The 12641-nt window shown below is 41.6% G+C and overlaps 1 protein-coding gene across 1 annotated transcript in view; it reads right to left on the bottom strand.

Annotated features, from left to right (window-relative positions):
- The window catches only part of LOC138974701 (low-density lipoprotein receptor-related protein 1B-like), an 82499-nt gene that overhangs the window by 43899 nt on the left and 25959 nt on the right, over positions 1–12641 (bottom strand). Inside the window, exons 9-11 of the mRNA XM_070347422.1 lie at positions 8078–8194; positions 6764–6886; positions 2068–2181 (exon numbers count right to left, since the gene is read on the bottom strand). Coding sequence (XP_070203523.1) covers positions 2068–2181; positions 6764–6886; positions 8078–8194 — 354 coding nt within the window. The remainder of the gene's footprint in view (positions 1–2067; positions 2182–6763; positions 6887–8077; positions 8195–12641) is intronic.

Below are 12641 nucleotides of genomic sequence, written 5' to 3'. Positions count from 1 at the left end.
AATTTGCAGTCTGTTGATATCCTTATATCATTCGAGAAGCAAGAAAAACATTTCGAAATATTACTCTAAAGTCATAACCCTCTTGTGGTACACAGCTTTGTGGAAGGACCCATATACATATATTTCGTTTCAAAAAGTCCTAAAGTACTTATTATTGAAGTTTGAAGAGGAGGTCAAAACTGACTAGCCTAGTCAATTTCTACCCGGTGGTTATTCTGGGCTAGCCTAATTTTCCCGGGATGACATCCTCCCCCGCCCCCCCAACCCTGTGGAGATGTACTTATTCTTGAAGTTTGAAGGGGAGGTCAAAGCTTAATCTCAGTGATGGAAGTGAACTGTGTGCAGTGCCAGACTGTGTTCTGCTTCGGTATGGCAAGGAGGTATTTTGTGATGTGATTCCTGACTGTGTTATTGGGTATTCAGAGCATTCTGAAGGACGTGTGTTAGTGCAGTGCCGAACCTGGTAAACAAAGCTAAACAAACTGCTTTGGGACTTGGGAAGAATTTACCTGTTGAAAAGCTGCACTTGTTTGCTGCTAAGACATGTTTGGAAGTTATAATTGCAGAACTCCAAATTATTCCATTTATGGAGGATTAGGACGATATCCAATTAATTTAAATTTATATGTTCGTTGTGTACGATATTTGTCAAAATGAGTTTAACTGAAGGAAAGCAGATTACCCCTTAAAGTATACAGAATGCTGTATGAATTAGATTGCAAGGGGAAAGTCACCTGGGCATCAGGCATTCGTGAAAAAAAGGGGAGAGAGAGAGAGAGCCAAAAAAAGAAGGGTTGAAGCAGCCTGCATGCAACTGAGGTAAAAAAAACAACAAAAAACAAAAACAAAAACAACAACTGGGCATCATGACTGTGTAAATATGGGTTTCATATGTTTGGAATGGGCGGGGATGTAGCTCAGTCGGTAGCGCGCTGGATTTGTATCCAGTTGGCCGCTGTCAGCGTGAGTTCGTCCCCACGTTCGGCGAGAGATTTATTTCTCAGTCAACTTTGTGTGCAGACTCTCCTCGGTGTCCAAACACCCCCGTGTGTACACGCAAGCACAAGACCAAGTGCGCACGAAAAAGATCCTGTAATCCATGTCAGAGTTCGGTGGGTTATAGAAACACGAAAATACCCAGCATGCTACCTCCGAAAACGGCGTATGGCTGCCGAAATGGCAGGGTAAAAAAACGGTCATACACGTAAAATTCCACTCGTGCAACACGAACGCAGAAGAAGAAGAAGAATCAATCAATCAATATAAGGCTTATATCGCGCGTAATCCGTGAGTACAGTTCTAAGCGCAGGAATTTATTATTATTATTTAAAAAAAAATGCAATTTATATCGCGCACATATTCAAGGCGCAGGGATTTATTTATGCCGTGTGAGATGGATTTTTTTTTACACAATACATCACGCATTCACATCGGCCAGCAGATCGCAGCCATTTCGGCGCATATCCTACTTTTCACGGCCTATTATTCCAAGTCACACGGGTATTTTGGTGGACATTTTTATCTATGCCTATACAATTTTGCCAGGAAAGACCCTTTTGTCAATCGTGGGATCTTTAACGTGCACACCCCAATGTAGTGTACACGAAGGGACCTCGGTTTTTCGTCTCATCCGAAAGACTAGCACTTGAACCCACCACCTAGGTTAGGAAGGGGGGGGGGGAGAAAATTGGCCCTAATGAATAAACCATCCATCTATCCACTCTCTCTATCTCACTCACTCTCTCTCTCTCAATCTCTTTTACACTCTCTCTCTATCTCTCATTATCTTGCTCTCTCTCTCTTTCTCTCTCTCTCCCTCTCTCTCTAGTTCTCTCTCTCTCAATCTCTCTCTCTCCCTTTCTTTCTCGCTCTCTCACACATACACACACACACACACACACACACATACACACACACACACACACACACACACACAGACCCCCCTCCCAAACAAACACACTCACACGCACCCCATTCCCCTCCCCAGCAAATATATATGTTACCAGCGACACTACAAAAACACAGACTTGAGACAGAGAGACACACACATACAACTCCCACACATACCGCAGTTATGTTCGTCACTGCCATCCCCGCAGTCAGTGTTGCCATCACAACGTTGGGATGACGTAACGCACTTTGTGTCGTTGCTGCACTTCCAGGCTCCGTGGACGCAGCTCACTGCAAGGCATTATACGTGTGCAGATTATAGGAACCAGTGCGTTGGAGGAAAAAAACAAACACGGTAACAATGTATCGCCTACACGATTATTGGTGGATGCATAATCAGAATCATTGGCTGAGATGAGAAAATATATTTATTCCCCCCTCTGCTTCTTTACCTCTGTAAACTTGTAGGGGTAGTTATTTTTCGATAATGACCCAGCAACCAAACAAATAACGACCCAGCAACAGCCTGAATCCTCGATAGTGCAATGGGTTGAGAAGTTGTTCTGTTTCGGTACTACTTTTTGCGACTGAAAAGTTCCGAACGCTCTAACGTACGAAGTATACATCTCTGGAGCAAACAATACAAACATACCGCATTTAAATTAACAACTACAGGCCTGAACACATGAATCTTCATATAAAATCCATGAGTTCGGTTGTTTTCTGAATCTAGATTTGCCGTGCTCAAACCGTTCATCACAAGCAATTTCCCGCAAGGCAAGTAACTCATACTTTGTCTAGCGACAAGAGTAGTTCCCCTTCTTTTCACTCAGTTTCTTCGACAACAGACTGCAATACGACGGTCAGTTTTCAACAATATTTCATTTAATAAACAGATCACACGCAACCAAATGCACACATCTCATCAATTTAAACAACATAAAGCTGTTTCATACACTATTTTCCCCAGAAAACTGAACTTCATACAGTTTTTAACGTTGGAACACGGGTGCAAAAGTTCGTCTGCTAGTCCCATTTGACGAAAGAACATTATCCTAAGCGATACCAAAACATATACAGAATACACAATATCTGCCTTTGCCGCCACAGCAGAATAAGAGCATGTCTGTGTACTTGATTTTAGTCCAAAATAGGAAAACTGACAAGAAGTGTTAACAGAATGCCGAATGATTTGCCCGGAACTATACAACCGCGCATTAATCGATCGCCTGCGTAGGTTGACTGGTTGAGTGAATAGGATTCGATCAAACTTTCGCAAAAAACTCCTCTTTTCTTTGAATAACTGAAGAAAGGAGGAATAAAGAGGTTACACACCTCGTCTCAGTGATTATACAAAATAATGGTCTCAGTTCGCGGTCATGAAAAAGCTCGCTAAAGCTCGCATTTTTCATGATCCGCTAACTTCGACCATTATTTTTAATAATCACTGAGACTCGGCGTGTAACCTCTACATAATGACAGAAAGTATATGTGTTGTTATCTTTCCAATAAAAAAATGTCTGACCTTTTGACTTCCAATGTATTCATTCTCGTTCAAGTCTTGTGCAGTACCTCTGCCCCCTCCTACCCCCCCCCTCCCACCCCTGTATATGATTTGTTGTGGGTCTGTTTCTATCAATCTGTCTGTCTGCCTGTCTGACCCTCTCTCTCTCTCTCTCTCTCTCTCTCTCTCTCTCTCTCTCTCTCTCTCTCTCTCTCTCTCTCTCTCTCTCTCTTTATCTCTCTCTCTTTCTCTCTCTCTGAAATTTGACATGAGAGTTCCTGGGAATGATATCCCCGGATGTTGTTTTTCTTTTTTTCGATAAATACTTTTGATGACGTCATATCCGGCTTTTTGTAAAAGTTGAGGCGGCACTGTCACACCCTCATTTTTCAATCAAATTGATTGAAATTTTGGCCAAGTAATCTTCGACAAAGGCCGGACTTCATTATTGCATTTCAGCTTGGTGGCTTAAAAATTAATTAATGACTTTGGTCATTAAAAATCTGAAAATTGAAAAAAAAAGTTTTATTTATAAAACGATCCAAATTTACGTTCATCTTATTTTTCATCATTTTCTGATTCCAAAAACATATAAATATGTTATATTTGGATTAAAAACAAGCTCTGAAAATTAAAAATATAAACATTATGATCAAAATTAAATTTTCGAAATCAGTATAGCCGAATATACGGCGTTGAACTACTCACAATCAAAAGGTATCAACCTGCAAATGATATTAAGATGCTCTTTTTGATTTGCCTTTCTTATTTTTTTAAATTTAACATGTGTATGTTTCATTTCTTGGGACTGTTCAAATGTTTTACACTGAAAACCAAAGCCGATTACTTGCCTCATTATGATTTTTGTTAGCATACTGAATTACGTCATAATTACAAAAACAAACAGATAATGACGTCATTTTAAGTGGCACAAACGTGTACATGAATGCCTTCCGTTTCGAATGATTTACAGTTATAGAATTTCTGTCAAGCGGTTTAAGTTTTATGTCCGTTTTATGAACCCAACCCTCAAAACAAGAATAGTAACGCCAAAGAAGGAAAACAAACACACAAACCAACGTTTTTCTCACCGGTGGTTTGGAATATTGCCCCAAAACTTTAGATTTAGTGTTATGGTGTTAAAATCTATCAGAAAAATGTGTTTGCTAACGTGACGCCAAAAAGTAACCAAAACGGTCCTCAGCCTGACTAATAAGTTTGGAAAGCAATATGAAGTAGCGATAATTTCAAGCGGCGTTGCCGACATTATTGATACGAAATGCATTGACCAATCGCCGAAAAGCGCTGACTTCGTTGCAAGAAAATACATACAATCCTCTATTCTCGATGACATACTAAGGAGTTAGTTGGGAGATCGACGATCTATGGACGGTTCATTATATAAAGGGAAGCAAGCGGTCGAAAACGGGCGTCGATGGAGCCATTGAACAAGGATGGGAACTTGTGGTATTCTATTCACTTGTGCCAGCGTGTAAGTCAGTCTGCCTGCTGTACCTGTTTGGGTACCATCGTTGGATGTAAAGTACAGAGACTCGATTAGAACCTTGGACCGAGGACCTTGGTGAGCAAACTCTTTTGATATTGAATGTATGGGTCATTCTTTAGCGCATACCATCGTTAATATGCCAAGCGCATGCTGTCCAGAGCCCAGAAAATTGTGGCTGACGAGTCCCACCCTGGCCATCCCCTCTTCGAGCGCCTGCCCTCAGGTCGTCGATTCTGATCCCTGGGGGCACGCACTCGACGTCTCCAGACCTCTTTCTTCCCCTAAGCTGTTTCCTCCCTTAACGCATCCCATCCCTCAGTTGGGCAGCTTCGCAGTCGGTGATCCTGCTGGCGGTGAGCCCACCACATCCTGTGACTCAGTGTTGAGTAGTGGTGGTTGCGGTGGTGGGGGGGGGGGGGGGGGGGGTTGAGTGGGACTTTGATGTGTGATTCCTGATTTCCAAATGTTCAACATTTTCTTTAGCTGCATTATTTTAGTTATTCATGAGTGGGTGGGTGGAGGGGATGGGCTAGTTCTAACTATGCATTAGATTATAAAATTGTATTCTGTGTAGACCCTTCCACCAGCATCTTAGACCACTCTTTGTACATTTTCTTTTAATAGATGATTGTCATTTGTTTTACCTCATGTCTGCCCTGCGTGTGATGGTGTGATCGTGACTGCTGTAGTGTGGGCGTGTGTGTGTTGGTGTGTAGCCTATGTCAGTGTATGTGTGGGAATGTGGGTGTGTGTCAGTGTATGTGTGGGTGTGTGTGTGTGTGTGTGTGTGTGTGTGTGTGTGTGTGTGTGTGTGTGTGTGTGTGCGTGATTTTACCAACACTACGCGAAATTCCTTGTGCTTTAAATGTTTTTTAATGTCACTTGGCTCAATAAATACTGTATTCTGTATTCTGTATTCTGTATGCCGCTTTACATGTTGTAACTGTTTTTTATTGTTCGGTACCTAGAAGATTGTCTAGGTTTTGTTCATGTCATACCTGTGTCACCGGCAGTGTATTTTCGTATACATGTCTATGTAAGACTGGAAATAGCTTATCGATTGAGTTATCTATATTATATTTGTGGGAGCATAGTCATGTTAGTCTCCTAGTTTGTTTTACTGTCTGGAGGTGATGACGCAGGCAGCCGGAGGGTTGTGCCGCCACTACGAGGGAGACTGGTGCTAGCATATGGCCAGACCGCCCTGTAGTGATCTTGCATTGTCAAGTCTGGATGTCATCTATATTCTACATAGTTTTCACGGACGTGTAGCCGTTGGTAATATGCCGCGTGAGGCATATTTGTGACCAGATTTCGTATTCATTATTATTGTGTATTTTTTGTCGTCGACCAGTGAAAAGAGGATTCGTTGAAGTTCAGCGAACTTCTGAAAATCATCGTCGGACTGCATTTTGTGTGTGTCATGCGCGCGTCTTCGTGTAGTTATCGGTCAACGTGGATTGTTCTATTCGTGAATATTTGATATGTAAACATTGTGTTTAAAAGTGTGTATTCCCTTGATGGATATATTCATTGTGGATTGATATACTTACTTTTAATAATTTCTGTGTTTGGATTACCATTTATGTATGAAAGGGAACAAACATGCGTGAGACAGGTCTGAGTCAGGTGCGTGTGCGTGTGTGTGTGTGTGTGTGTGTGTGTGTGTGTGTGTGTGTGTGTGTGTGTGTGTGTGTGTGTGTGTATGTGTGTGTGTGTGTGATACATCATTTCCCTTCAGCTTTTCAATCCATTACAGTGTGAAAGATGGACAGACAAACTTGAACTACAGACAGACAAGGATAGATACAGAGAGATGGACACGAAATACAGACAGACAGCAAGACAGAAGGTATAACTACCGCAATTTTCCTCCTCACTGAGATCACGACAGTTGTATTTTCCATCACACCGACCAGATATCCATAGGCAGCGAGTATTGTCAGGGGAGCATTTCCACCTGTTAGATGGACATGTCCACTGTTCTGAAAACACACACACACACAAAGACTGTTTGTTCTGATACGCATTGATAAATGACTAGAGCCTTTACAAGGACTCACCATATAATTGCATGCATGGTAATACTTTCTGTTTAGGATTGCTCATGATGACGCAGCTCAAAGAATGCAGTCCCTTGTTGAAAAATATTTCCGTTCGATTTGTACCAGATGGTGCAAAAGAAAGATCGCTCAGCGTAGCCAAACATTGATCCTTTTTTCGAGGCGTTTTTCTTTTTGACTTCCTCGTGAAAGCAGTTCGCTCCCTGTCACCGATCTGGTCAGGCTTGTATATCCACGGGATAACACCATTCCGCCACTTGGTCATTTACCAAAAACGAACAGACTGGGGCTCTCTGTGTTACGTGGCAGACTTGTTTTTAAAGAATTGATGTCGTGAAAGGCACTGGCACCTTTTCTAAAATGAATTCATAATGAAAAGTCCAACTTCAAACAGCGAGCAGTGAGGATGTTGATTGTCGGTATGTGACCAAGGGAGGGCTTAGCCCACGCGACACCCTGACCAGATCTGAGACAGTGGGGCGATGTGTTTTCAGGTGGAGTGTGTATGTTAGATTAGAGTATGCATGTGTGTATATCTATACTGAACTGCTGTATTGTTAGTTATGACATAGTTATGTTTGATGTTCTTTATGTATTTATGTTTATGTATACTTTTGTCTTCGTGTCACACCCCTTAATATGGGGCTTTGGCCCTAATGATTAAACCATCCATCTATCCACTCTCTCTATCTCACTCACTCACTCTCTGTCTCTCTCAATCTCTCTCTATTTCTTTTACTATCTATCTCTCTATCTCTCTCATTCTCATATCTCTCCTTCTCTTTCTCTCTCTTTCTCTCTCTCTCTTTTTCTCTCTCCCTTTCTCTATAGTTCTCTCTCTTTCAATCTCTCTCCCTCTCTTTCTCGCTCTCTCTCTTTCACACCCACCCACCAACACACAAACCCACACACACACACACACACACACAGTCACACACACACACACACACACGCACACACACACACACACACACAGCCCCCCTCCCAAACAAACACACACACGCACCCCATTCCCCTCCCCCAAAAAACATTTGTAACCAGCGATACTACAAAAAAACAGACTTGAGACAGAGTGACACACACACACATTGCTGTTCTCGTTTCGCTACATACCACAGTTGTCTTCGTCACTGCCATCAGCACAGTCGTTGACCCCATCACAGCGATCGACGTTCCAGATACACTTGTTGTTGCCACACTTCCACCAAGTCGGTGAACACGTCCAACTCGCTAGCAAATATAAACACTGTCAACAGGTTTTCAGGGGAAAATATCAGCAATTCCCCATTCTCCTTCTGTAAACATAATAACTTCATATTTTAGCAGGGGCGGACGAGGGGGGGGGTGGGGGCGGGGGGGTACAGGGGTTTCCGGACCCCCCCCCCCCCGGGGGGGTTGTTGTTGTTGTTTGGGGTAATAATCAGTGACAAAATGTGCTGCCTGAAACTGGTAATGATCATCCTCAGAATGCACCAGATTGCACCATTTTGCAGCCTTTTTTTCAAAATTGTCCGGGGGGGGGGGGGGGGGCATGCCCCCGGAATCCCCCTAGCAAGCTAGGCGCTTCGTGCCTTCACACCCATATTTTCACAATATACTTTTGGAACCTCCCCCCCCCCCTAAAAATGAACTGATCCGCCCCTGTTTAGTATAGAGTAACTTCAGCTTATGTATGACCATTGCACACAATGTCAATTGTGTAGATTCAATGGTTTGCCATTTTTGCCATTTCAAAAAAGGTTTCCAATTTCTGGGATCGACTCAACAGTACGAGGTTTGAAATTGAGCGGTAACCAAACGAACCCAATTAAAGCCCGCCAGATTGTTACCTCTGAAATTATTCGAATGATCTAATATCATAACCAAGTATATGCGGTCAGTGACTTTAATACAGTGATTACAAACAGGATCAGAGCATGTTGCATGGGGGCATGCGTTCACGTCATTGGTGAATGTTGCGCTCCATTGCACACGTATAACTGTACTACAAAGGGGTTATGTTTCAGTCATTTGAGATCAGCTAATATCCCCATAGTTAGTGTGCATGAATTTCGGTTTGTTCACAAACATTGTACAAAGTGTCTAGTCTGTAGGATACATTGTCCGACTTTGACCTTCTTTCAAAATGTGTTCCAAATGACACCTCCGTTAATGTTAATGACACCAACGCTGTCATGTCAAGGGAAACTAGCTGTTGTAACTGCTTTCTTCGGGTCTTCGAGTATCTTGGGGGTGAAGGGGGTGTTTTGTATACTGCAGACATTCAAATAATCAAAAAGGTTAAAGTCTGAAGGATTTCTTCTTCTTCTTCTTGTCGATCACACTGGTTATACTGTCAGCCCGGACAGCGAGACAAATGGTGCCGTCTTCTCCAGGTCTTCCTTTCCTCCTTACAGCTTGCAGTAGAGGGAGACTGCAGTTGAAGGATTTAAAATAAGTTAGTACAATGTTAAACCTCGTTCTATTGAGTCGACCCCCGAATTTAGAAACTTGTTTTGAAATCACACAAAAGTCAGATCATGCCATCTACACAGTTGCCACTGTGTGGGCAGGTCCTGCAAAGGCTGAAGTCAATGCACACCTAATATGAAGCAATGTGGTAAACACATGTGGATTATTAACATTGTTGTTCGTGGCATTTTTAAGGTCACCCTGTACGTTACAGGAGATTAGGTGTGTGAATTAAGGCGTAAGGGTCACCCAGAATTTGGAAAAAAATCGTTTTTCAGATATACTAAATTATGATGTTGCCAAAAGCTAGAAAAATATCTCTATTTTCATGTGCAGTTTACATTTTGTCTCTAGCATACATAGTTTTCTTGCAATAAGTGCTCAAAGTAGGTTGGTGGGAATTAAAAATCACTGGCCGAAATATCTAAAATAACAACAATCCTATTTGCGCTGAGCTGCTGGAAAATAATAAGCCTAACCTGTCTCTCTGGTTTACAACAACCGTACAACGACTGCTCCCTACAGTTGACGGCAAGATGGCGGCTTTCGTGCATTGAAAGTGAATTTCGCAGCGAATTATCGAGCCTACTGTGAAAAGAGTCAACTTTTTGAGAAAATCATCATGTTTTATGTGGTGAAAGTTCGCGCGAAATCACAGAGCAGCTACACTGTCTGCATGATCAACTTTTTTAAATATTCACCTATTCCATTGAAACTTTGCACATCAAATGTTCACTGGACTGGCTATAGTTTGTTCTAAAATGAAGCTGATAATCAGAAAAATAGAATTTTTTGATTGTGTGATATATCATAATAATATATATAAATAGTATTCTTTTGCTAATGCTACTAAAAGCAAAATTTCCAACAAAACAGAAAGCTTTTAGAACATAATGTAGGTAATGATGCTTTAAATATGAGTGCCAATTTATTTTTCAATTGGACACATACTTTTTCCCCAAGAGTGCATTGAAAAATGCTAAAATTAGCATTTTTGCAGGTTTATTTTGCCCATTTTTTTACGAACTAAATAATTTTTTCAGTTGTTCTACTTAATTTAGGCATTCAAACTTGATGTTTTCTGAAAATATAATCATTTTTGAAGAAAACTACCAAATATCAAGCCAATTCATTGATTACAAGTGACTGAATAAAAAAATAACAGTTTTGGTCCGACAATCTGGGTGACCCTTACGCCTTAAAAAAAAGAAAAAACAAGTCGCGTAAGGCGAAAATACAACATTTAGTCTTGTTTGTTTGTTTGTTTGTTTATTTGTTGCTTAACGTCCAGCCGACTACGCAGAGCCATATCAGGACGAGGAAGGGGGGGATGAAGGGGGCCACTTGTCAAGCGATTCCTGTTTACAAATGCACTAACCCATTACTTGTGTCCCAGCAGGCTTTAGTAAAACTAAATTAATACCTACTGGAAGATTACCAGTTTCCAGTATGTTAAAATAGGCTTAACCTATCTACTGCTGGACTTACATCAGAACACTAACAGATTAAACTATACATGAATCGCGAGACAAGCGGCAAGAGAAGAGATTTTTGGAAAAAATACAGGTGAATGAGCAAGAAGGCAGAAAAAAGAAAAGAATTCATGAAGAAAAAGAGAGCATGACAGGAAAGAGGAACCAAAAATCTACCTAACAGCAAACTAGAAAGCTCCTGTGGTTCCAAAAACAGGAGGGGCCTTTAATTTCATAACCGCAGTGCCCCACTGCGGGAAACATTTAGTCAAGTAGCTGTCGAACTCACAGAATGAAACTGAACGCAATGCCATTTTTCAGCAAGACCGTATACTCGTAGCATCGTCAGTCCACCGCTCATAGCAAAGGCAGTGAAATTGAGAAGAAGAGCGGGGTAGTAGTTGCGCTGAGAAGGATAGCACGCTTTTCTGTACCTCTCTTCCTTTTGACTTTCTGAGCGTGTTTTTAATCCAAACATATCATATTTATATGTTTTTGGAATCAGGAACCGACAAGAAATAAGATGAAAGTGTTTTTACATTGATTTCGACAATTTAATTTTAATAATAATTGTTATATTTTTAATTTTTAGAGCTTGTTTGTAATCCAAATATAACATATTTATATGTTTTTGGAATCAGAAAATGATGGAGAATAAGATGAACGTAAATTTGGATCGTTTTATAAAAAATCTTTTTTTTTTTTACAATTTTCAGATTTTAATGACCAAAGTCATAAATTAATTTTTTAACCACCAAGCTGAAATGCAATACCGAAGTCCGGGCTTCGTCGAAGATTACTTGACCAAAATTTCAACTAATTTGGTTTAAAAATGAGGGCGTGACATTGCCGCCTCAACTTTCACGAAAAGCCGGATATGACGTCATCAAAGACATTTATCAAAAAAATGAAAAAAACGTCCGGGGATATCATACCCAGAAAATCTCATGTCAAATTTCATAAAGATCGGTCCAGTAGTTTGATCTGAATCGCTCTACACACACACACGCACAGACACACGCACACACACACACACATACACACACATACACTACCACACTCGTCTCGATTCCCCCCTCTACGTTAAAACATTTAGTCAAAAATTGACTAAATGTAAAAAGAAAAATAATTGTGAACTGATATGAGATTTCATGAACTTATTTAACTTTACTGTAAACGACGTGAATGTAAATATTTTCTAACACGGAGACCACAAAGTAAACTGAGGGGGGGGGGGGGGGGGGGGGGGGGGGGGGGGCTCACACACAGGCGGAGCAAGCGGAGCAAGGGTGGAGTATGCTGCACCAGGCGGAGAGTTGACGCTACCATCACAGTAACCCCCCCCCCCCCTCGTTCACCCCTGAGTATACACACCACAAATTTGCTCACTTCCATCACAGTAACCACCCCCCTCCCTCGTTCACCCCTGAGTATACACACCACAGTTTTGCTCATCACTACCATCACAGTAACCCCCCCCCCTCGTTCACCCCTGAGTATACACACCACAGTTTTGCTCATCACTACCATTACAGTAACCCCTCCCCCTCCCCCCTCATTCTCCCCTGAGTATACACACCACAGTTTTGCTCATCACTACCATCACAGTACCCCCCCCCCCCCCTCGTTCACCCCTGATTACACACACCACCGTTTTGCTCATCACTACCATCACAGCAACCGCCACCCCCTCGTTCACCCCTGATAAAGATGCTATGTTAGTTCGAGATTTTCAAAAAAAAATTCAACAGTTT

The sequence above is a fragment of the Littorina saxatilis genome, linkage group LG8 (genome assembly GCF_037325665.1).
Source record: "Littorina saxatilis isolate snail1 linkage group LG8, US_GU_Lsax_2.0, whole genome shotgun sequence".
Classification (NCBI taxonomy): Eukaryota; Metazoa; Mollusca; class Gastropoda; order Littorinimorpha; family Littorinidae; genus Littorina; species Littorina saxatilis.
The sequence above is the reverse complement of the archived record's forward strand: the minus strand, read 5'-3'. Positions and strand labels throughout refer to the sequence as shown.